We start from the raw sequence: 26,071 nt of genomic DNA, 5'->3' as shown, positions 1-26,071 counted from the left end.
ATTGTTTGACCATTTAAGCATACCCATTTTCATGCAAACCATAAAAGAATCTTTATACCCAACCCTTTACTCCTTCCCTATATATACACACCCATCTTCTTCATTTTACTCTTGCTACATCTCCAAATTCTCTCTCAAACTCCATAGATTCAAGGTTATTATTTTCTTAGTGTTCTTGAAGGTTTGACTTCCAAATGTCAAACCGAGTTTAATCTTTCATTCTAATTAGCTTATATAATATTATTAATACTTGAATATGGTGGTACAACATATATATAATACACACCCCTTGTTACCTTTGGTAGTTACTACTCCGACTCCGGTTGGTTAAGTTTCGGACCTCGTAAGGCAAGGCTTCATGGAGGACTTCGTGTTCTTGATATATATACACACACATAACTTGTTGCACCTATTAATCTTGTTTAACTTATGATCTTTTTTAGTTTTTTTGTCATATTTATGAAGTTCCATGGTGGGGGTTTGTAGAGACTAACCTCGGTTTAACCATAAATAGTCCAAACCGTGAACCGAACTTGTTACTAGTTTTGTTAAATAATTGTTTTAAACATGCTTTATGTTAGATTTAAGTCTCTAAATTCATTTGTACAAGTTCTTGGTTATTTGGGCATGTGGAGACCATCAAGGAACGTATTGTGAGATGGAAACCGAACCAATCCGATTTTTACTCGCTTAAGACACACAAGTGTGTTTTTAGCTATCAAGACTTGTATATTTCTTTAAAAATAGTTTACAAAATGATTTTAATTATTTTCTTAAGTACTTGGAAATGTTGGATCCAACTTGATCTCATAACATAGTTTGGACCGACAAAACCGAACACTCGCTTAACGTGCGTTGTTAGTTCTAAAACAATAGAGCTACATACTTGGTTAAGTCTTAATAGGTTTTATTGAGTTATCTCATAACATTCATTATTGTAGAAAATTGACTTTGGGTTTGACCAATTATCAACACCCGAACCAACAACTCGAACACTCGTTAAAGACCCGTTTTAGTATCTTTGTCCCAAAGGAACTTGCATTTAGCATTTTTCTCACCTTATTACTTAACATATGTTAAGTAAATATTAAGGTTAGATATTTTAACCCGGTTTCGAGTAAACTTACATTTTTAAAGGGTTATTATTATAAATTCTTAGATAGTTACATTATAAACCTTGAACTTTAATTGTTTACTTTTTGCAACAACTATTTTATTTGAAGATCTTCAAGACAACCTTTCTAAATCCAAGACTTTCTTTTACTTAGGCTTCATACGTTAACTCGTCGTTCCAGTAAATCTTCAAATTACTAACTTTTCAAGTTTATTACTTGAACGTGAGTAACTTCATACCCTGTTTTCTATCTTTTGTTTTGGGGGTGACATTTCATCTTATCTAAACTAAATGTTTTATACTTGGGTCTTAAACCACAAATGTTATTTGTATACCTTACTTAAATAAATGCTCTATTCTATGATTATATGCATATGTGTTTATCGTTTTCGGTTGGTGGAACAATAAATCCTAGTCTATTTGGCATCCCCTTATAGCAAGGTGTCGTTAACGTAATGCAATTAACGATAACTATGAAATCCTAGACTATTTGGCATCCCCTTATAGCAAGGTGTCGCTAACGTAATTCTATTAGCGATTTTATCTATTTATCCAAGTTATTGCTCTTATTTATTATTTTGTATACAAGTTTTGTGGCTTTTCTTACTATATAAAATATGTGCTCAAACTTATGAATTGCTCACCAACCTTTGTGTTGATAAACTTTATTTTATGAAATGTTACAGGTTTGCATCTAGGTTGATTATGGAGTTTGGAGAAGAAAACGTCACAAATACCTCTAGGATATTAGCAAAAATGAACAATATGGAGTTTACAGATTTGCTATATTTACAGATTTGCTATATTTTGTTATATGTTGTTGTATTTGACTTATGAATATTTGGTTATGTGACATTTTTGATGTTGTGAAATGAAATGAGTTTGTTAAATATTGTCGCTTTAAATAGTGTCATGCGCTTATGGGAAATCGTTGCACCCCGGCATGTTCCGCCGCCTTTGGTCGGGGCGTGACAATGCGGTGAGCAAAGAGGCGGATATAAGTGATCTGATGCAGTGGTCTCTCGGTGGTGACTCAACAAATCCGGCGAAGGGTCGAGAGCAGCGGCGGTGGATGATTTGGCACAACGGAACCGAAGAAGAAAGGCGATCGATGAAGGCAGAATTGGTTGCAGTTTTTATGAGAATTATATGAGGTTGAGATTTCAGTGTATATGACCGAAAAGAAAACGTGATTCGCAAGAGTTTCATCTCGATGAATATTATAACTATTATCTTAACGTAGATGATAAGGCTTGTTCAAAAATCATATCTTGAAATTGAAATAATAGGATTATGTTCCCTTTAAAGATTGATCATTTATCTATTTGTTTAAATTATTAATAACATTCAAATTCAAGTTGTATTAATATGTAACTATTTACTATTATAACTATTATCTGATACAATCGGGTTATTATAAAATATGTACTGCTTTCATAGAATAGATTTCATATTTGTCGTAGGTGTAGTTTTTTTTAATTCGAAAATATACAAAATTCAAAAATATTCTGTTTTTTTCTTTTGATTTCTTCTTTATTTTCGATTCTGAGCTAAAGGGTAAATTTTGAAAAAGAAAAATACCAAAAAGATTTTCCCATGTTTTATTTTATTCTTTTTTATTAAATTCGTTTAACTTATGTGTTTTGCACGTGAAACACGTTAAGGTATTGGCTTTACCCCGAGTGGTAAAGATTCTTAAGGTAAAGTTCATTGGAACACGAGTTTCAATGCATTGTTTAATTCTTGGAAACTTGGAAATGAATTTCTTTTCATTTTTAATAGGTTATTTGATATACATTCGTTATTGTGAGAATAACGAATGGAACCCATTCACTATCATTATTGATAACAAATGAAGGTTATTCGTAATGTAAAAGTATAACGAATGTATTCATTCGTTACACCTAAACGCTTCCGCTTCATCTGATAACGTATGACCTCATTCGTCATGGATAAAGATAACGAATGAAGAGCGAATCTCTGGAGATTCATTATGATCTTTAACTTATGATTGATTCATTAACATTGGTTAACGAATGAGACATCGGATGTGAACCATTCGTTAATTTTGAATTAACGAATGGATTCACTCGTGTGTCTAGGTTTGTGTGCTGATCTAGATTGTATAAAGAACAGTGGGTTAACGAATCACTCATTAACTCACCTTGTTTATTGCACTTACAGAGAGAAACTCTTGATTTTTTTTTTCCAGAAATCTCAAACATCATTAAATCAATTTTTGTTGATTGTTTGAAATTCCTAAGGTATAGACGAAACTATCGCAATGATTTTCGTCAAAATCCATGGTCATTTGATAGATTAATTTGTTGATTTTGTAATCGGTTTATTGTAATAGTATCATGCACCATTGAAACATAAATGTTTGGGTTTTTGATGAGTTTGAATCAGTTAACATTGTTATTACGAGATTTTTGATACAAATTTTGTATTGATTCATCGTCGCTTATAGTTTAACTGATTTCGTGTATGCATGTTGACTGACTGAGTTTCGATTAAGTTTGACTTTGATGATTGAGTTCAAAGTTAATAATTATTGGTGTAATTCTTTATGGACAACGAATTGATGCTCATTCGTGTCTAAAGTAGACGAATGAACCCATTCGTTGTACTTGCATAACGAATTAACACATTCGCATGATTATATAACGAATGGACCTTTATTCGCTCTATATAATACATGAATGGACTCATTCGTTCATATCTTTTCGCTATTCACTCATTCGTTAGTGTAACCATAACTAATCAGTCCATTCATCATAACGAATGACACCATTCGTGATAGCGAATGAGACTTTTAACCATTAAACAAAATCCAAGTTTCACAAAGTATAAATTGAATTTTGATTTAAATTATCTTGAAGTTCGGGTTTACTAATATTCGGGTTTTGTGATTACAGCAATGGCAGATGAAGTTATACTCGATGCTCCGGCACTGTAGAACCCAGATGTTCAAGAGGATTCTATTGTAAAAGTTGTCGAACCTCAAGCTGCTGAAGTTCAAGCACCACAACAACAAGCACCGGTTGTTCCTAATCTCGCTTTTGAAAAGAAGCACAACATATGTGCGTTCTTACAAGAGAATTTTGTTGATCAAGCGATGTTTGGAGACGTCATAGCATTTTTATGACGTTCTTGTATTAGTTATGCTATATCCGCTAATGCTCCCATACATTTTACCGTGATACGTCCGTTCTGGGATACTACTCGATATGTGGAGGCTGAGAACCATATCGTTGTCGTGGTGAAGGATAATACTATCACTATTACTCATGGTGTGATACGTCGGGTTCTAAGATTTGCTGATAACATGGACAATTCATGTGAATTTGATTGGACTTTGATTCACGGATTGTTCCAGCGATCATTTTATAAAGGTGACCTGGATCGTTCCCAGTATAACAAGGCCTACTTGTGCAAACAGGACAAGTATTTGTTGCATGTCTTTTTCCATTGCCTCAGGGGACGTAAATGTGGCTTTGACGAGTCCAAGATCATGCTGCAGTCAGCATTTGTCGCTCTGATATTGAACAAACCGTTCATTTTTCCTGAGCTAATATTCTGTCATCTCAAGGAGAACTGTCTGGCTAAGAATCGTAAGAACAAGTTTCTTATGTATCCACGTTTCATCCAGTTGATTATTCAAGACTTGATTACTGATCTCGAGATCGATCAGAATTTGATGGACGATGTGTTAGTCTTAGAGCACATGACGGCTGGCATGATGAAGCGTTTGAAGACATCGCATGCAGAGAGCTGAGGATCGTCCGAGGGCCAAAAGTTTGATTGGTTATCTGGCGAATCCAAATTATGTATGTCCTTCTAATGACTGTTCGATCCACGATGATTCAGATTCCGAATGAGAAAAGGGACCAGGTGAGAACGTTGATGGTAATGATGATGATGGTGGAGACGGTGGAAATGGGGGAGCTCATAGGCGGGTTGAGGTTGAGGCAGCTAGCTCTACAACTGCTCAACGTAAACGTAAAGGGGAGGCGGTGATGAAAGAACAACCGCTGAAACGCCATGCTACATGAGGAGATGGTGTGGAGATAGGTCCACAAATACCGAGGTCGTTAGCTCAAAAAATGTCGGTGGTATCGCTTATTAATGAACTGAGCAGGGCTAGTGTTTTTACAAGAAATATCTAGCCAAACTTCCTGCAAGAGATCTTTTCTTAACATCAAACGTATTGGTACTAGAGAGCAATGATAACTCCAACAATTTATTGGTTCTCAACGCTTCCCAATATCCAGAAATAAGTCACTTCAACATCCTTCGATGGTTATACGGGTATCCAAAATACAAAAGAGCTGGATGTTTGTTGTCCCAACCATTCTTTTACTCCCAAGCCTGCTAAAGAAGGGATATTTTATAACAAATTTTTAGTGTTGTTGATTCCTAGGTGTAGTGCTTCTTCCCCTCTACTGCTTATTGGTATTATCACCCCGGTCATTACTCTCACGACGACAGCATCGACTGACCTGAGGTTTGCTTCGATTACACAGTCGTTGTTATCTTTGATGCCAACATCTCTTGTTACATCAATGGTGACCTCTCCAGCTACAACAACGATGCAGATACAGCCTTCGGCCTTATCATTTATGAGGGTTACCCGTCCACAAGGTCCAGTGCAGCCTGTACCTCCTACTTTTCACACCTTGCCGCTTGCTTAACAGATAGACATCATGCTGAGTTTGATTCATCTTTATGAGAATCAGATGGCAGCCAATCGTCAACAAAAATATCAAATGTTGATGAATCAACGACGGTTGATGACCTGCATCTCCTACTGCTAAAAGGAGACTAAAGATCTCCGTGAGATTGTTGCAGCTCAAGGGGAGAAGATACAATAACATGGGGGAACTTATTCTTTAATTGACGTGTAATGATGATGATAAAGATTCTGATGCGGTTGGATTTAGTGGTGGTGAGCCGAAACAAGCTCAAGGTCCGTCTGCTGCCGGTACTAGTGGTGTTGGTGCTGGCGATGATTGACAGGTGGTAGTATATCAAGATACTACTAATGTCACTCCTATCGAGTCGATCAAAGCCAACACGATTTTATTTATCGATTATGAGAAGGGGATCGTGATGAGCTCTGTTAATGCTGATGAGATCGAGGAGGGTGAGTTTGTGGACTTTTCTCTATCTCATGATCAAATTTCTTTATTATTGGGTTGAATGATGAAGAGATGGATGCCTTGGAAGCAGAGGATGACATGGAAGTAATTAATGATGAGGAAGTCCAGTTTGATACGAGTGTTCCACATGGGAATACATTGTTTATTTATGAGGACGAGGACATTGAGATTGATGATGTGACGGCAGAGGAATATCCCGATCTTTATACGCGTTCGAATGTTGATCAGGGTGTTCCATTCTTCACTGATGATCATGTTAAAGCTGCCGAAGAACATTTGGAGAAGATGAAAAGAAGAAGGGTAAAGTATCATAAAAGGGATCAAGGTCAATCCTGATGCTGAAGGATGGTTTGGGACCTACAGCAAATCCCAAACATCTAAGATTATTGAAGCCTATCGTTATGTTGATAAAGAGCACCAGATGGAGGTCAGTGCACGTTCAAAGGCAAACTAGAAGACGACTTTCAAGGCCGTGACAACCGTCAAAGGTGATATCGTTTCTTGGTTGTATGATTCGAATTTGAGGGTTTGCATAAATAAGTGGGAGAACGGTGTGAAGTATTTTCAATATATTATTGACACTATCATTGCCGAGGTGGGACGTGCGGACTCTCGCCCATCGGCCATTTATCAACCGTGGTGGAAATCAACTAGCAGGATGGTTTCACCAACATTTGATTTTTGAGGTCAACCACGGGTTTAAGTTTTTCTAACCGCGGGTGCCAACCAAGAAATACATCGATGAGATTGATCCGCGAATTGGTTGGAAGAAGATCCTACTGAAGATTAAGCGACCACAAACGCTGAAACGAGTGCCTGTAAAGACGTTCCGCAAGTCTTTACAAGTCATTCAACAGGTGGTATTACGACAATCAAACAGGCAAAGCAATGATCGTTCTTGGAACATGTTTGAAGACGGAGTTCTTCGTGTCATCGATCCAATGTGGCTCATTAACTTATCCGAGACCAACACCAACGTACTGTTCAAGAACGAGATTCGTTTTGCTAACATTGAAGATTATGACCACGCTATGTAATTACAACGCGTTGTTCGTGTTTGTCATGCGTGGAGTTCATAGTTGTTCTGACTGGAAATCGAAGCGATTCAAGTAAAGTAAAGACAAAGAGCACGAGACGAGGGGAGTTTGTTAGTGCACAGTTTTGGTCGTATCGAGTCTTTGTAACTTATGTAATTTATTATTATATTAATGTAAGGGCATTTTGGTAATTACCAGTCCCATTCGTTTGTTTATGTATGCCCATTCGTTAAGGATGTTTAACGAATGAGGCTTTAAGTTATTGTTCATATCCATTCGTTAAGGATGTTTAACGAATGGACCTTAATCGTTATCATTATGTATCCATTCGTCATGGAATGTTGACGAATGGAGTATAGTGAATGAGTCATTCGCTATACTCGTTATATTATGTATTGTAATGGAGACGAATGAGACCATTCGTTACGGAGTGCGCTACATATAGGTTGTTTGACCTGCTTATTTAACAAGTGTTTTATGCTATTTGCTCTCAATCCGTTACTCTACCCAAATCTATACTCAACACTTCGTTCACTCTAATCTATTACCTAATCACCTACACATATCACTTAACTAGATCCTATAGTCAATCGGTATGAAATGATTAATCGTATTGAAGATCAAGCAAAAGCTCTCTCAATCGATATTCAAGGTCAATTTTATTATGTATTTTTTAAGGTAAGGACAGAAGCTAAGTAGTGTATATTTCTCATTTCATATTACTATTAAATTAACATAACGACATGTTTACGAACTACCGAATAAAATCACATAGAAAAAATATGACTAGTGAATTAATCAAGAGAGAAAGAAAAATTACCTATGTTCCATAAAGGAACAATCTAGAAAACTATTGTGTTGGGAAGAAACACTGGCCTCCATCTTTGTGCAAGACCTTGATCACACATTAGAAAAATGTAACAAGACTTGAACTGGGTAACAATCATTTAATGCCCGATTAAAACTACGTTTCATACCCGCTTAGTATTATATGCGGTCAAGCACCCACTGCATAACAACCATCAGGATTGTGGGTATACTTGTTATAATCCTATATGTTTAAAAATAAAAAAGTTAGGTTACTCATTACTCGAAACCTAGGTTGTTTACCTTGTAGCAGCGTTTAATTACTTGAAAAACATACTTAAAATTTGTCAAATAAAGATGATTAGTTCACAGGTTTTAATGTTGCAAAGTAAAGGCCATAAATGTAAATAAATATATGTATATGATAAACAAAACAAGTGTTGGATTGACTCTCATAGACTAGCTAAGTATATGAAATGTATCTGACATAATGAGCTCATAACCAAACCAGACAGTCATACTTTGCCCCTGTTCAGCAATGCTCACCCAATTAGGACAATAAACATTCATAATGACAAGGTTAAGTGGCAACCTTATGAATGGGGAATGCCATACTCAATAGATCCACTAATATCTCTAGGCTACATAAGTTAATGGTTATGATAATGATATTGGGACTTCTAGCGCTATGTTACTTGAAACTTATATGCACCATAAATGTCGGAACTTGTTTTATTATCATTTAAAAACAAGAAGTGATAAAGGTGTAAAATATGTGTTTGTGACAATTAACCAGCTAATTAATTTTTTATAAGAATTATTAGTTTACTTACAAGAGTTTGATTTTTTCCTATATTTCTATATAACATGCACATTATTAAACAAATAGTTGATACTTATCATCGAGGGGTTAATTGGGCATGTTGCTCAGGTTGATTATGTAGCTCCAATTAATGATCGTTGGATCCATTATGACTCGGATTCTGAACGTGAAGGTGGTCAAGGTGGGAACTATGACGGTAATGGTAGTGATGGTGGACTAGATGGTCAAGATGCTGCTGAAGTGACACGTAAACGAAAAGCTAAGGGCAAAGCAATAGTAGTTGATAAGCTAGCTAAGAGACAAACTGTAGAGGTTTGGGTATCGAGATACAAGAACCACAACAACAAGTTTCACGTGTGGTGTCTACTATGGTATCTACACCAATTAATGTATCTCTTACTCTGGTGGTTACTAGTGCTCCAAGTACACCGAGAGTTACACTTATGACAATGACATCGTCAGATCCTCGCTTCACATCAATTCCTCAAACGATGTTGTCTCCTATGCTTTATCCACAACAAGTCCTGGCCACAACAAGTCCAACTGTACATGCACGTCTGATGCAGAGGCCAGACTTCTCAATTATGTCTTTTAACCGACCTGAGGGTCCTATGCAGCCGGTGAATCCTTCATTTTTCAACTTGCTAGTTCAACAACAAGTGTTTCAATTGTTGAATTTGATTTATTTGCAAGAAACTCAAATGGCGGCTGATAGATTATTCCAAGAGTAGATGCAAGCAAATCAACGAAAAATGATGAGCCATATGTCGTATGATCAACGTGGGGATAGAGAGTTACGTGCCATGGCTACTGCTCAGGGGGAGAGACTGAATAAACAAGACGAAATCATTCTACAACTTACGTGTAAAGACGACATGATGAAGAAGTTGAAAAATGATGACAAAGATAAAGATCCTGAAGCATGTTGTGGTGGTGATCAGCAACCAGGTGGTACTTCGACATCTGGTGGTGCTTCAAATGAGGGTGATTCAGGGAAGCAGTTAGTAGTTTATCATGATTATACTAACGTGTAACCCGTGAATACTCTTAAAGTAAACATGGTCTTATTTTTTGATGATAGAGGTGCGGTGATGAGTATGGCGGATACCAACGAGATTGAGGAAGCCGAGTTCATTGATCACTCGTTGACGAAAGAGCAGATTTCTATACTGTTGAACTTAAATGAAGAGGTGTTGGATGAGATGGAAAAGGAAGAGGATGTGGAAGTGATTGATAGTGAGGATGTGAGATTTGATACGAGTGTTCCATCTGGGAACAGGTCATTTAATTATTACGATGATTATGTCGAGATGGAAGATGTGACGGCTGAGGAATATCCCGACTTATATACAAATGCCAACCCTGATGAGGGAATTCCGTTTACAGCAGAACACTTTCGAGCAGCTGAAGAGCGTCTTCAAAAAGAAGTATCGGATAAAGGTAAAGATAAGGTATCGGAAACCGAGACAAGGACTTCGGATGGTATGTTTAAATATAATGTGTCAAAGATGAACAATATGATCGAGGTTCTAAGATATGTTGAACAAGAAAATTACAAGCAACTGAAGGCTCGAGAATCTGCATACCAAATAAAGAAGTTCATTGCGGCAAAGACTATTAAAAGTATTATTTCGTGGTTGTACGACTTAGAGCTTAAAGTATGCATTGTTAAATGGGAACATGACGTTCAACATTTTCAACGTATTGCTGATGTTCTTTCGCTACCGAGATGGGATGTTCGTACACTTACCAATAGACCATTCATGAAACGTGGTGAAAATCAAATCGCGGATTGCTTCTATCGGCATTTATTGCACGAAGTAAAGTATGGTTTCAAATTCTTCAAACCACAAGTGCCAACAAGAAGATATGTGGATAATATAGATCCACGCATATGTTGGAGGAAGTTGGTACTCAACGTAAAGCCGCCGCGGACATTAAAAATGTTCATGTAAAGACTTTTCCCAAAGTCTTTATAAGAAATTCAACAGGTCGTACTACGACAACAAAACCGACGAGGTATTTAATTGTTTTGGTTTTGGGATTGAAGACAGAGTTTATAAAAGTAATTGACCCGATGTGGTTAGTTAACTTATCTGAGTCCGACAACGAAATTCTATACAAGAATTGGATCAGATGGGCGGACACCAACAAGCTATGAAATTCCAATTGTTGTACGCGTTTGCTATGCATTGGAATTCATATTTGTGCGGATTGAAAGACCAAAATGTTCAAGCTTTGTAAGAGCTCGTCTTCTATATATACCCTGTAATTATCTAAAGTAATAACATTTCTTATTATTATTATCATTAAGCCTCGTTACTCTGTCCAAATACTCTCTCAACACACACTAACACATAGTTAACGTATTCACCATATCCTAATTGTAATTCATATCATAAACCTAAACATATTGAATCAGATCAGTGGATTCTCAAAACCCTAGATCTCACTTCATCCATCTTTCACCTACACCTCAAGAACACACACACACACACACACACACGCACATCCATTCTAGCCCCAAATCTCATTTTTGGGTGAGAAACCATCAAAGATCCGTCCATTCTGGAGATCTATCCGTCATATCGATCTCAGATTTTAACAGAGTGTTCATAGAATATAAATGAAACTTTCCATTGGTCAGATCTTCAATGAGGTCGAGAAGTCCGATATTCATAAGTAAAACCGTAACAGTGGGGAATTGAGTTTTTTGGCGACTGTTCAGCTTTTCCTGAGACTGTAGCGGCTGTGTTCGACAATGGAGAGCATAAGGATTTGTATATCACATCAAGACAATTCTGTGGCCTTTTGAATCACCTAAATCGGAGTTTGTATGATTGGGCTATTCGAGTGTTTTTGAATATAAACCTCAAAAGGTATGTTTTAGTTAAAGGTTGAGTATTTGATGTTGGATCACCATAAAAATAGACAGGATGATAAACAGATTGTTGGGTTTGATTTGGGTTAAATGGGTAAGGTTCAATCCGTGAAAAGGAGGGGTAAATGAAGTCGGTATTGCATGAAATTTGGTATGACGGTATATATAAGGAATCAAAAAGTAATAAACTTGGTTGAAGGAAACGATTGAAACGGAAAAATGAGCTCAGCTCAAATCACAACTTACCACGATCGTAATGAACAGTAATGCGATTGTGATTCGGGGGAGGTCTGTGATTGCGATTCGAGGGTAAAATGAGATTGCGATTCCGGGTAGGATGCGATTGAAATTTGGTAGAATGTGATTGCGATTTGGCTAAGAATGCGATTGTGACTTGGCTAAGATTGCGATTGCGAAATGCCAAGGGTTGCGATTACGACTCGACTAGGGATGCAATTGAAGTTCAGATAGAATGTGATTGCGATTATTATAGTAACCCCAATAACAAAGTTGATTGGGTTGACTAACTTAGGTATAATACGTGGTTAGATAAGTAGTTATCTAACACTTATACTTGTTAAACAGATAGTCGTGCCTAGTTGAAGAAAGGTGTTACCATTAGCTCCGAGCGAAACAGGATCCCGGTGAGTTTTTATTCCCTTTTCCCTGTCATTTTTTCGGGGTTGTGTGCATACTCTATGTGATAGGTTAATACACTTGTCTTATTTAGTAAGTGCATGATATGTGAATGTGTATGTGTACAAGAAGGATGTAAGTATACGCTTATATATATATATATATGGAATGTGTGTATGGTTTAATGGTTGTATGGTTGTATGGAAAGTAGGGAGCAAACCCTAATAATATCTTAGAAAGTAGGGAGCAATCTCTAATAATATATGAGAAAGTAGGAAGCATACCCTAATAATATATGAGAAAGTAGGGTGGCAGACCCTAACAATATATGTGAGGTTACAGAGCAAAATGATCTTTAAAACGTAGAAATAGTTATGTATGTATTAACTAAGTTATGACATAAGAAAGTATGAATGTATGAAAGGAAGTTAAATAGGTTAAGTATGTAATGGGTATTTTCGGATACGTACATGTAAGTATGTAAATGTTTTGTATGTTGCTTAATTAACTAGAACTCCCTCAGCGAAGCTGAGTTTTAGTATGCACACATGAAAATAGAATGAAATAGCTGGCTTGAGGAGCACACATGACATTGAAGAATAAAGGCCGGCAGCGGAAGAAGAAGACATGTTATGTTTTAATATGCTTGAATTTTAAGACATGTTTGAATGGTTGTTTAAATTGAGACTATGTAATGATTGGTTGAAGTTTTATTATTTTGTAAAATGTTTTAATTCACTCTGATATTTAAAATTGTGTTTATGAGTAAATCCAACGTCCAAATAGGACACCCGGGTTCGGGGCCTTACAAAAAAATGTATGAAATGAAAAAAGGTTAAAAAACAACTTTATTAAATATTATGTTGTCGTCATTTTAGTATAAAATTTATTAAAAACATGTTGTATATGAAAATAAAAATTTTATATTATGTACCTACAAAAAATAAAACACATTCAGTTGTTGTTTTTTTTGTTAGCTACACATAATGACTTCTTTGTCATTTATGGTGACAAGTTTTTGATATTTACTAAATTGCCATGGTGTAACCTAATAATTGATATGTGTAATTAATTGTTGAGATTTACTTCTAGATAGAATATCACTTTTCGTAAGAATCATCCCCTATATTATATTATATGTTTTTTAACTTCTAAATAGTGGCATATTAAAAGACAAATTTACCCTTTTACAAGACTGAAAGTTCATTTCATTATGTTCTTTCAAATAGTTGGCCGAACATATTCTCTTTTCCGATCCATTTCATGCCTCTTATAACGAAACATTCTTGGATCACCTCTGCTTGAGGGTTTTTGTGCATTCTTTCACTCATATATATTTATTTAAAATAAAACTAGGTTAAAAACCCGTGTGTTACACGGGTTGAAAAATTAAAAATGCTAAAATTTATATATTATCTAGGGTTCTTAAAAACAAAATTATCACTTTTTGACATGTTTTTCCAATTTTTCATCTTCTAATTGTTCAGCTCTCGAATTTCTTTTTTTTTCTTCAAAACAATCTTCGATACATAATATATATAGACTCTGGTTTCTCATCAATCATGAAAGTTAATAATACTAACAAAAACATAAAATATATTTTAGAAATTTGTGTATGTTCCTACACAAATATACAATAGTAGAGTAAGTTAAAAAAATGTTATATTTATACTTTGAGTTGCATTTGTCTAAAATAAAATGACAATTTACCAATTTACTATAACACCTCGGGTAAATTCTACTTTCTTACCACAATAAAATATAAATCAAAATCTTATTTTTGTAAATAACTTTATTGCTAAAAAAACTTAGATCCAATGATCCGGTGAAGCAATTAACTTTTTTCTCTCACATATTCTTCACAATTAAAAAACTTCTATCAACATACTATGAGTATAGATCAACTCAAAATTGTTAATTGATAAATTAACAAATACAACAATAATTATTTTGAAAATTGTTATACTGATTAGAAAATTATGCATATCTAGTCCGTAAAACCAAAATTAAATATAAATAGTTATAATTAATCCAAGTTTTTCATTCATATAAAAAATTGTATAAAGTAAATAATAACTAAAAAAGATGTTTACGAGCTAATTTTTGTGTGGATGAAGAACAACTCTGAAAAAACTTGGCCTCATTGATCTATCAAAAACGTGTATGTGTATATGACAGTAAGATTAAATTATCTTTCATCATTCAAGTACCCGATGATAGAACCAATCGACCCAGTAATTGAAGTAAAAACAAACTAATTTATGTTGCTTAATAAACAATGAACAGCCGCATACGCCCTTTTCCAATTAGTTTTTGGAAAGGCCATCACATTCAAAAGTGAACAAACAATAAATCGACTTATGGAGGCGTTAATCGAATAAATAATCGGTTTCTATCATATGCTTCAATTGGAAAATACATATTTGGGGTAGTATTAGTGTTGGATACAATCGGAATAGGAATTTGGGAGGAAATAAAGATATGATAACCGACTGGAATAAAGATTTGGACTTTGGAGTATGAAATTAATGGAATATTGACTTGTGGTATGAAATTAATGGAATAGGGATTTGGGGAATGAAAACAATATAAACATGCATGGTTTGAAAAGATAGCGATTTGAAGATCAAAAATTTGGTGTGCAAACAATGTTGAACGCCGATTTCTATCTCATTAGAGTTTGGAACTTCTGATGTGATACATAGATGAGGCTTGTTAAGGAAGGTTTTAATTGATTTTTTAAGTTAGAAAAATTGGAAATTAATTAAAGGTTAAAAGATAAGTGTGCCACTTGTCACAAAAATAGGCCAATTAGATACCATGTGGCACAAACATCATTTTTGTTTATTATAATAGTAGATAACCATTAGGGTTTAGTTGTAAAAATTTGTGGGCATGAAAACAATTGAAAGGACCGTTATGCTTAGGGATGGGAAAATTCGGGACTGGTACCGGTTGGTACCGGTATCGAAATCGGTACCGATTTGGTACCGTCAGTACCGAATCGGTACCAACCGTTTTGAGTTTCGGTACCGGTACGGTACGGCGCCGGTATTTCCCGAAATTTTACCTTAAATATCGGTACCGTCCCGGTCCCGTACCGATACCGAACCGAATATTTCGGTACCGATACCAAGAATCCGTGATTTTCGAGACCGAAACCGGTCGGTACCGGTATGTTCCCAATCTCATCGCTAGTTGTGCTATTAAGATGAATCACAAAGGTGTGAAAGTAGAAAAGTAATCCAATAAATAAGACAAGAGGGTTTAGGGTTGGTCAAATTAATCAATCAATCGAATGGGTGATGAATTGGGTTTGAAGAGCTACGTAGTGATTCACAACATAGCAAAGAGGCACAATGTTGGGACACTAGCTCGTAGCGCCACCGCATTTGGAGTTTGTGAGGTGATCCTTGTGGGGCGCCGTGACTTCAACTCCTTCGGCAGCCACGGGTCCACTTCTCACATCCGCTTCCGCCATTTCTACTCGCTCTCTGACGCTCGTCGATTCCTCAAGGAAGATAGAGATTGTGATATTTGTGGTGTTGAGATTACTCATAACGCTGTTTCTGTAACCTCTCACCCGTTTACTAAATCCACTGCTTTCCTTCTTGGCAACGAGGTATTATTATTATTGTTGTTGTTGTTGTTGTTGTTATTGTTATTATTGTTGTTGTTGTTGTTGTTGTTATCATTATCGTTATTATCATTATCATCAATTGCTTAACTTATTCATGATTATTGTTATCTGTTTGTAGGGTACCGGATTATCTGCTAAAGAATGTGAATTTTGTGATTATTTTGTTTATATACCTCAATATGGGTGCGGAACAGCTTCTCTAAATGTCACTGTTGCAGCTTCCATCATTCTACATCACTTTGCAGGTACTTTTTCTACCCGCATCTTCAGCGGGATAGGGATTTGTGGATACGTAGGATGGATTAAGGTTAACGACTTTTAAGATATGAACCTTTTCCAGCATATTTGTTTTTGTGTGGTCTTATAATCCTTAATATTTGTTTTATGATGCTATGCAACAAGGTGAGCTCGTTTACACCCTGTCTTTTGTTATTTGTTTTTGTAGATCTTTATTTATATATATTTTTAGCTCTAGTGGTTCGTAAACTGTTTGTTTGGTGTGATGTCAGGGGTCTCTCCGTAAGGTTTGCCTACATCCTACACTCCCAAAACCCTACCAATAGGTTTGCAATCCTGTATAAATTTGTATCAGGTTTTTCTAAGCGTGCAATCCTGTATAAATTAAGTATAACCTGGTTTTTCTAAACGGGCAAGCCTGTATAAATTAAGTATACCCTAGTTTAAATAAGTTTGCCTAAGGCGTCACCCACTGGGATAGCTGCGTCAGCAATGGTGAAATTGGGAAGGTACAATTTGTATATTGATTGGCGGTGTAAACGAGCTCACTTTGTTTAACTTAAGAGAGCTCGAGCTCAAGCTCTTTTTTGTAAAATGAGCTCCCAGTGTAAACTTGAGCTCGTCTAAGCTTGGCTGGATCCGGCTTTCAGTAAGCTGATCATGGGCGGCTTGGCTCACACCTTATCAATTTCTTACACCATTATTAGGATCTTAGTTATTACCATGAACTTCATACTAACACTTAGGAGTACGCATAATCGCAACCTAACCGAATATATTTGTTCATCTAGAGTACAATGCTAAATGAACGATTGTTTGTTTATTTGTTGATAATGAGATGACGGTTACATCTAAATGTTTGTTTGATAATTTGAATGATCCAAGTTTACTGCTTTAACCCTCTGTGATGGAAAATGGTTGTTTGATAAATGTTTAAATAAAGTTCTACATAACAAATGTTGTGAATTATTTTAACAAAAAATTATGCAATGATATAAACCTGGTTATATAACTAATTAACTATATAAACAAGATCCCTTGTTGATTAACCCAAAATAACAATTGCTGTATGAATGCATATCTAGTCATTATTGTACATGAATATGTCTCGTTTAACCAAAAGTTATTGTTATTTAAAAAAATAAAAATTTTATGAAGAAAAAACGCCTGTATTTAAAATAATTTCGTTTATAGTTCAAACTATAAATATTTATTCCCCATTTCTTCTTTCATCTTTTAATGTTTTTATAAAACTAATTGGTTTAAGATATGACATAAAACACATACTTTTTATATTTAAAAACTAAGCTGGTATTTAAAAACTAAGCTGGCCAATTATGTTTGAACCTGCTAGGTTGACCCGAACATGGCGTTTAGCTAAGCATGCTATAGGGTTCAACCATAAACTGATTACTGACCCAAACCCGTTTAGACTAAACCAAATCCACAAAATGTTTGTTATGTTCCTGTCTTGTCAGATTATAATTATTTTATTTTCTGTAGAAAACGAATATAAACAATTTGATTACCAAATAAACACTTTAATAAGTTTCCATCTTTCTAGTTATTTATCTGCATTTGAGCATTGCAAAATTATACTGTTTGATGGATGATTTATTCTATTACTTCAGTGTGGGCAGGGTTCCCTGAACGAACCCGTGATGGGAACAAGTTTGTTGTGGCAGAAAGACCGGTGCATAAGGTAGGGCGTAACTTCTGCACCGAAACAGCAGAATCTGTAACTGAAGAACGCAAGCTTAAAAGAGAAAATGATGCCAAAAACGGCTTTTTTGAAGATATTGAAGGAACTGATTCTTCTAACAGTCTTCTTGATGCATTTTTTGGAGATTGATTTCTTGAAATTTGTTATAATGGTGTTTTATGTACTCTAGTTTTGAACTTGTAGTTTGTTGTTTGAGAAGATATATTTTATATGTTGGGATCTATTATTATCTTCTAGGGTTAAGGATGTGACATGTTTTTAACATCAAATTTAGAGTACATTACAAATTTATCCTTTTTTGTTTACCAAATTTCAACGTAGATACCTTAATATTTATGGGATTTGTATTTCATTTCAAAATTTTGCATGTTTACTTTTTACTTTAACGCGGTTAATTTTTTTTTCATTAAATCAAGTCACACAAGAGTAATTTTCCCGTATTTTTATGTTGTGAACAAGTTGTATTCCTATAACAAGGTAACGAAGTTCACTGCGCTACAATGCGAATTTGGTCGATATATGTTACGTTCATTAAGACATCGATGCTAAATCCAAAAATTAAATATGTAAATGCCCAAAACAGTATCCACACACATACAAGTGTGATGCTATACATTAAGCGCTCACCCTTGATAATTAAACATCCAAATACATTAAATTAAACGAGCCTAAATATTAAATGTTAACAATTAACATGTAGCTAACCAATCGTCTGCATGTAACATTAAGCTAGCTAGTACATGGTAACTTATTTATGAAACTAGTCAACACGCCCTTAAGTCACACAAGCTTACTAACTCAGACAAGTTTAGTTTATCCGAAGTTAGAGATGGTTTCTAAACCACACAGTGAGATGGTGGTGCAGATCGAGAGCATTTCTTATGCCTGTGCTTTCCACCACCTAGCCCACACACACAATTCTCAAGAAGTTGATAATCCTCTTCCCAAAACAACTTTGATGCCATCTCAGGGTTCTCCAATAACTTCTTGGACGTCAGAAATCCAGCAATCGTCCATGTTTGATAAAGCCGGGATTGCTTCCCGATGAATCTTCCATATCTTGTGTCATAATATTCAGGCCATTTGTCCGTTGAAAGCCTCTTCTCGGCTACCCCAATTGCTTTCCTTGCAAGTTCTGGCATCTTCATCTTTATGCAAGCAAGAGTGAACTGAGAAAAACAACAAAGATGCGGCATTCACTAACATCAAAAGTTAAAACCAAAGTGTACTTTAAGCAATAGGTTATGCCCGCGCGTCGTGGCGCTTTGCTGTTGAATAAAATTTATATCAAAGCTTAAATGTGTTGTTTGATCTGTATTGGTTCGGTAAAAATACTTTATTTTAAATACAACTCCATTATATAACTTATATGAGAATGTAAAAAAAAAAAACAAAATAAATAATAAATAAAAATAATAATAAAGCATACATAAATTTTTTAAATAAAATTTTTGAATGCAAGTTTAAAAAAAAAAATCAAATCCAATGATAAACGAAATATTATCGAACCAGAAACCAAACCATCAAAACGAATATGAAGCACTTATCGATGTTTTTCGGTCGGTATCGGTTTAGCTTGGTATGGTACATAAACGTGAAATACAAAATCGTATGCGTCACCAGGTAGCCTAGTAACATAATTATATTTCATCGAAGTTACCAATCCAAACAAATGCGAGAGTCGTTTACGATGCCAAAAATTACTTAATTTTACAATACATTTAATTTTTTTTTTATTTTTTTTATAAATGTTTAATTATCTTAGGTTATTTTTTCTTTAATAAATTTAAAAATTTATACAAAAACATTTTTAGCAATTTGAAATTACTTTCATATTAAATGTATCATAATGTTGAGAAGAGAATAAAATTAAACCTAAATGTGTATTTAGAATTTTAGTAAAAGTTACCAAACAAAAGTTATTAAAGAAAAATCAAATTACATAATAAATAAAATATTACTAAAAAAACACTTAAGATAGTTACTATTCATAGCTAGTTGCTAATTGTATTATATATATATATAAATATACTCACACATATATATAATGAAGTAATGCATTTGTATGTAACGAATACCTGCCAAAGAAGCGTAGGCCAGGATCCACCGTTATGGTATGACCAAGGGCTGCAAAACAAAGACACACCAGTCAAGAACAGACTGTGAGGGTAACAGACGAAAAATGTTAAAAGAAATTCGCCTTTAGAAAAAAAGAACAGATTGTGCAAAAACCAAAACAAATAAATTCAAGCAACGAATCATACGTGTTCTTCGGATCACTTCCAGTAATTATACGCCGCTCTTCATTATCGAGTGCAGGATAACAAATCTTTAAAGGCATGTTTGCCACAAGATCATCCCATTTCTCTTCAATCAGGTTCAATATTCCATCATTCTGCTTAGGTGTACCTAATGATGAAACAATGGCCCATAGATTCCCAAGAGTGAAGAATCTAAAATCCATGTGAGTGGGTTGTAAGTTGCCAATAAAATAGCCACCTGATTCTGGAAACCAGTCTACCAACCAAGACGGAATCTGTTCCGGATAGATGTTGAATTTGTTGATGGCATCAGTAGAGTACTCTTCGGTTTTGTAACGGTAAATTTCGTTAATCTTTTTCACATCGACCCAATAATATTCACGAATGTGGAAACACAGAGCGCTCAACCGGTTATTGATGGCTGCTACTAGATCCATTGTTGTGTCGTTCACGCTCACCATCTCTCGTGAGCACCTTAATGCAGAGTAGAACAGAGCCTGTAATCCATAAGTCAAAATGACTTATACAAACTTAATGCATTTTATAAAACTAACTTAATATAGTTTTTTTTTCCTTTTTTTATTTTCAATTTCACACTTAAACTATAAATAATATACATTTTTAAATCATTTAATTTTTAATAACTTTATTTTTCCCAAATAACTAGTGTTTTGTTAAATTAAAAAAAAAACAATAAATACATGGTTGTGATTACTTTCTTTTTCCCCTTTTAATGTTTGAATGTGAATTTTTTTTTAAAACGTAGTTTGTATTTGAAAACAAAACATATTTGTAGTATTGTAAATAATACCAAATGCCGGTATCATGACGAGTGCAACCGATACCGACTGAAGAACATAGGTACCAGTGTCGGACTGTCGGTATTATCAAGACCGATATCGGTTACTCGTTTTTATGGTTTTCAATCTATGTAAAACGTGTCCATACCATTTATTTTATCACGACTTTATTTAATGGGTTACGCGAGAAAACTTGTGTAATTTAAAAATTGTAAATAAACTTCTTAATATTTAATACACATTGGTATTTTTTACACTAATGGTACCAAAGTAGTAACTTGCAACTTTATGTTTGTAACTATTATTTGATAAGGTCTGGTACCCTATTAACCATTATTTTATGTTTTATGTATATACCTAATTTGCCCGTGCAACAAATATCCGCTGTAACACGTGAGGGAATCCCACTAGTTTTTTTAAAAATGTAAGCAAATACAGTATTTAATAATTTCTATAAAGAACAAATTACTTGAATTTCAAGAGGATGGCCATGAATACCCATCCTTCTATCAATCATGCAAGATCCATCAGTCACCAACAGAGTTGGAAACATGTCGAAACCATCAGTCAAGCACAGTTTGAGTATCAACCGAATTCCTGTTTGAACATCCACCCTCTCTTGTAAAGTGTAGTCACCTGTGACCTTCCCATAAGCTCTCAACAATATTATCCACCACAAACCTGCTCAACAAGTCAACTTCAATGTCAAATGGATTGAATTATCATTACGTAAAGGTTGGGTATATATGAAAATTTTCAAGTTTGTAAGGGTATATATACCCCTATAAACTTGGAAAATATCATACATACCCTTACAAGTACTCAAAATATAAGATATACCAAATTCATTGGAAATAAATTAATAAATGACCATTTTACCCTTATTTTTAAAACTCTACAATTTCATATATGCCTATCTATAACTTCGTTTTTATTTCTTAAATGTTTTTAACTCTTTTTATTTTCTAACTTTAAAATTTCGTATATGCCCATCTTGGTTATCGACTTATCGCCCCATGTCTATCATAATCCAAATAAAAAAAATAGGGTTTATACATTTGGGTGTAAGTGAAAATTTTCAAGTTTGTAACCTAGATAATATTACAGCATGGTGAGTAGTAGCTTACCAGAATCAACTGGTGCAACACGCCCGATTGCTGATTCACCAAAATCTGGATCAAGAACATCCTCAAATTCCCCCGGTTTTCCATCAAGAGGCACGCTTCGGACTTTAAAGCTAGCTGGCATCAACCCTTGCCCGGGGCTGTGACAATCAACAGTCTTTTCCCAACTCTGTCAACATAAGAAATTCTCAAACTTGATGAATGATTAAACTAAAACAATCAAGGAATCACTATATCACCAGAATTAGCTAGAAAACAATCAAAAAAAGACTTGTAATTTGTAAACAAACCGAACAAACACGAATGGAGCATGTTGATGCTCGTTCTTTTAACTTTAATGAAAAAACGATCGAACATGAACAATTAAACAAACAGAGTTTTCTTGTTCATGTTAGTTCGTTAAGAAAATGAAATGTGTTTTGTGTTCGTTCGTTAACAGTATAAACGAACAGTTCACGACCATAAACGAACCAACATAACTAAACTAAATAAAAGTAAATGTGAACAACAATGTGTTGGGCCTAAAATGTTATCAAAACTAGATTAAATTGTAACAAGACTAAAAATATAAATGAATATATTAACGAACTTAAACAAACATAAACTAACGAACATAAATGAATGTAATGAACGAATATATAAGAATTCAAATGAACATTCACGAACATAAAGAATTCATGTTTTTGTTCGTTTATTGAATAAACGAGTATAAACGAACAATATATACAGAAAGCTAAAACTTTCAAATCAATGAAGGCTCAGCTTTTGGTACCTAAATTTTGCATTTTGCATACAAGTAGGCCTGTTCAGTAAACTATTTGGCGGGAAGTTCGTTTATGGCTGTTTATTTAATAAACAAAAAAACATGAACAAATATTTTTGTTCATTTAATTGAACACATGTCTTGTTCATTAATTTAAGTTCGTTTATGTTTGTTCGTTTACTACGTTCATTATGTTTTTTGTTTACACATTCATTTAAAAAATTTAGGGGCATTACAGTTTAGTCTAGTTTTAAGAAATTAAAATATCACAAGTTACAATTTAGTCTAGTTCTATTATTATTTTAGGTCCAACATATAGATTTTCGTGTTTACTATTAGTCAGTGTTTACTTTTAGTTAGTCTAGTTCTATGTTCAGTTATGTTTGTTCATTTGTGTTTGTGTTTATTTATGTTCATGAACCGTTCACTTATACCATTAACAAACAAATATAAACGAACACACTCATTCTCTTCAGGAATGAACACAAACAAGAAACTATGTCTGAACACATCGCGCTCGCATATGTTCGGTTCGTTTACAAGAAACAACTGAAAGTATACGCGTCCCAGTGATCTTACAAGAAAGAAACAGATGTCCTCTCTGGTCATAGTTATAGGTTGTTGTAAATCCATCCCTTCTTTAGACACATGTTAAATTAGTGTTACCAAACAAGCTCTAAAAACCTTACGTTACAAGTTTCAAGTTATATATTATGTGACTACAATACAACAGATAACTAAACAAGTGATTGATTACCTGCAACTGAAGAGTATGAAGCAAAAAGTTCTTGACAATATCTCCTTCTCCATTAAGCAAGAACGCAAGCGCCGAAGGAACAAAATCACGAATAAAAACCTGATCATAGTTCAATGTCGACTTATCCCCCTGATCGGCTGCTGCAATAGTCCCAACTGGTGTTCCACAATAATCAACAACCGACCCTCTAAGTAACCTCCACGCTTCCTTGTCAATCTCAGACTCATTTCTATCGACATTTACATCTAAAGAAGTATTATCCAACAACTTATCTCCAATTTCCTCATTACTTTCAACCTTATCAATCACCAATGGCTTCACATTCAACCCGCCTTGAATGTAAATTCTTTCCCAACTTGTGTCATTAACATGTGATTCAACCGACGTCGAATGGTTCCTCCTATAATCCGAGGCCACTTTACATACAAGCCTACTGAATCTCCTATCATTTAACAAATGTTGATCCGAATCAGAACTACTAAAAACCTTCTGATTCGAATTACGGATATAAAATCCTCGAGATTTCAACGCGAAATGCGAGGATCTTTTGTAAGTAAGTAAGATCCTACATGGGTTAATAGTGGATATGGCAACACAGGTGTAACTAACCATTTTGGCGGCTATTGTTATAATAAATGTAATGATGGTAATCTAGTTATAAGATCTGTAACTGATCCTAGATCTGTTGGACTCAGAAAAAGATTGAATCAACAGAGAGGCTATGCTATGATGATATATACAGCTTCAAGAATAGCTAAGAGATCTGACTTACACGAATGATTTGATTTGTTTGTGATCCAAAGTTGTTGGCTGTGTGGGATTGATTTGTTGCAGCAGGAGGTTATATTTATTTGTATATATTTATAGGCAAAACAAAGTGAGAGGATATTTCCAGGAAGTGGTGATGAGAGGGGACACGACACGACATTAGAAGTTGTGTACTTTACCACGGCATCACGTGTGTTATTGTTTTAATGTCTTTTTCAACATTTTCTTTTAATTCTTCAAGTTATTATAATGTGTGGTTTCTCTTTTTATATATATTTGTTTTCGTTTGTCGTTCATTAAAAAAAAATCTTCTTGTTGGTATATTTAGATGTAGATTTATACATTAAGGAAAATCCTTAAAATAATTATTTAACCAATCAATTCCTAAGATGATCTATCAAAATTAAAAAAAAAATTTAAATACCCACTTAAGAATGAATGGTTCAGGACCGAGTATCATCCGATTAAATTTGTTTGTGAATTCTGAAATAATTTGTTTTAACGTCTGGCCAAGGTATTTGTTAAAACCGATGGAAATTTGAACTTTATTTATGTAACATTCGTGATTTCTCGGTTTCGTTGTACCCGACCTGAATTATAATTCGGGCCTTGAGTATATTAATAAAAGTTAGTTTGTTCATTTGTCATGTGTTGGTTTCGTTACAACTCGTTTATGTATATTTAAATATCAAGTTTAGCATTAAAAGGACCAAGATTCAAACTATAGGGGCCATTCTTGTCAAAACCGAAACCAGGGGCTGTGACAAATCAGCATGTTTGTGTTCAACTAGTTTAACCCAGTTTACACCAACTAGTTCGTTTTGGTTCAAGTGCAGCTCGTTTATGGGTAGTTTAAACAGATTTTGATCTTGTATTGTTAATTTTCCTGTATCTTTTGATAATTATAGTTGTATAACATAAGTATGATCCCATACTTTTTCCCCAAACTCTATTTCAATTCTTAAATTTCTTTAAACATTTGTGATAAGTATGGTTAAGTGATAAAACTTAATCCTTTAATTTGAATGTTTTCTTGATCCCTAAGTTGATTTATTCATTTATAAACACCTATTAGCTTCTGCAAAATACGTACTCAACTCAATACGCTCTCAAAATCCGCATCTAGTGCTTTAATCTCAAGTTCAAGACATTTTGATTTTTGGAAGTCGATAACTCTCAAGATCTCTATTTCTTCTATTTTCTTAATCAATTGACGGTAAGTTTGTATTTTTAAGAATTCTTATGAACCCTATAATGAAAGGCCTCAATTAATTTCAAACGAACAGAGGAATTTCATGGTCAATTTCATTAATCTTAAACTAGGGTTTATGTTGGAACTAACTTGGGGCTTTTCAATTTTATTAACAATTGACCCGAATTAGCTTCTGACTTTTTAATAACTTATGTTTATAATTATGTTTTGGACGTGTTGGACCCGAATTTTTACCTCATAATGACATCCGGATTGACTACGAACCGGACACTCATCTAAAGTTCGTTTTCCTTTATTTTAAGTTTAAACTTAGATTTTATTATTA

At 34.5% G+C, this 26,071-nt stretch overlaps 2 protein-coding genes across 3 annotated transcripts; one reads left to right on the top strand and one right to left on the bottom strand.

The window, feature by feature from the left end:
- Nucleotides 1–15,750: 15,750 nt before the first annotated feature.
- On the top strand, nucleotides 15,751–18,354 carry LOC143591100 (uncharacterized). The gene is made up of 3 exons (XM_077071411.1): nucleotides 15,751–16,082; nucleotides 16,219–16,345; nucleotides 17,969–18,354. Exons 1-3 carry the CDS (start codon nucleotides 15,759–15,761, stop codon nucleotides 18,187–18,189), a joined length of 672 nt encoding a protein of 223 aa, XP_076927526.1. The 5' UTR covers nucleotides 15,751–15,758; the 3' UTR covers nucleotides 18,190–18,354.
- A 375-nt stretch (nucleotides 18,355–18,729) lies between these two features.
- LOC143591098 (alkaline/neutral invertase C, mitochondrial-like) lies at nucleotides 18,730–24,607 on the bottom strand. 2 transcript variants are annotated; one of them, XM_077071409.1, is made up of 6 exons: nucleotides 23,766–24,606; nucleotides 22,249–22,414; nucleotides 21,591–21,802; nucleotides 20,325–20,818; nucleotides 20,139–20,187; nucleotides 18,730–19,229 (listed from the first exon to the last, which is right to left on the bottom strand). In XM_077071409.1, the coding sequence occupies exons 1-6, from the start codon at nucleotides 24,375–24,377 to the stop codon at nucleotides 18,897–18,899; spliced, it is 1,866 nt and encodes a 621-aa protein (XP_076927524.1). In that variant the 5' UTR covers nucleotides 24,378–24,606; the 3' UTR covers nucleotides 18,730–18,896. The 2 variants fall into 2 exon arrangements, with proteins under 2 accessions (XP_076927524.1, XP_076927525.1); XM_077071410.1 differs by lacking the exon at nucleotides 18,730–19,229 and adding an exon at nucleotides 19,299–19,372 and having other exon boundaries at nucleotides 23,766–24,607.
- Between the last annotated feature and the right edge of the window lie 1,464 nt (nucleotides 24,608–26,071).

Source organism: Bidens hawaiensis, unplaced genomic scaffold (genome assembly GCF_021521415.1).
Source record: "Bidens hawaiensis isolate Kalapana, Puna unplaced genomic scaffold, B.hawaiensis_p1.1 tig00039211_1, whole genome shotgun sequence".
Lineage (NCBI taxonomy): Eukaryota > Viridiplantae > Streptophyta > Magnoliopsida > Asterales > Asteraceae > Bidens > Bidens hawaiensis.
The sequence above is the reverse complement of the archived record's forward strand: the minus strand, read 5'-3'. Positions and strand labels throughout refer to the sequence as shown.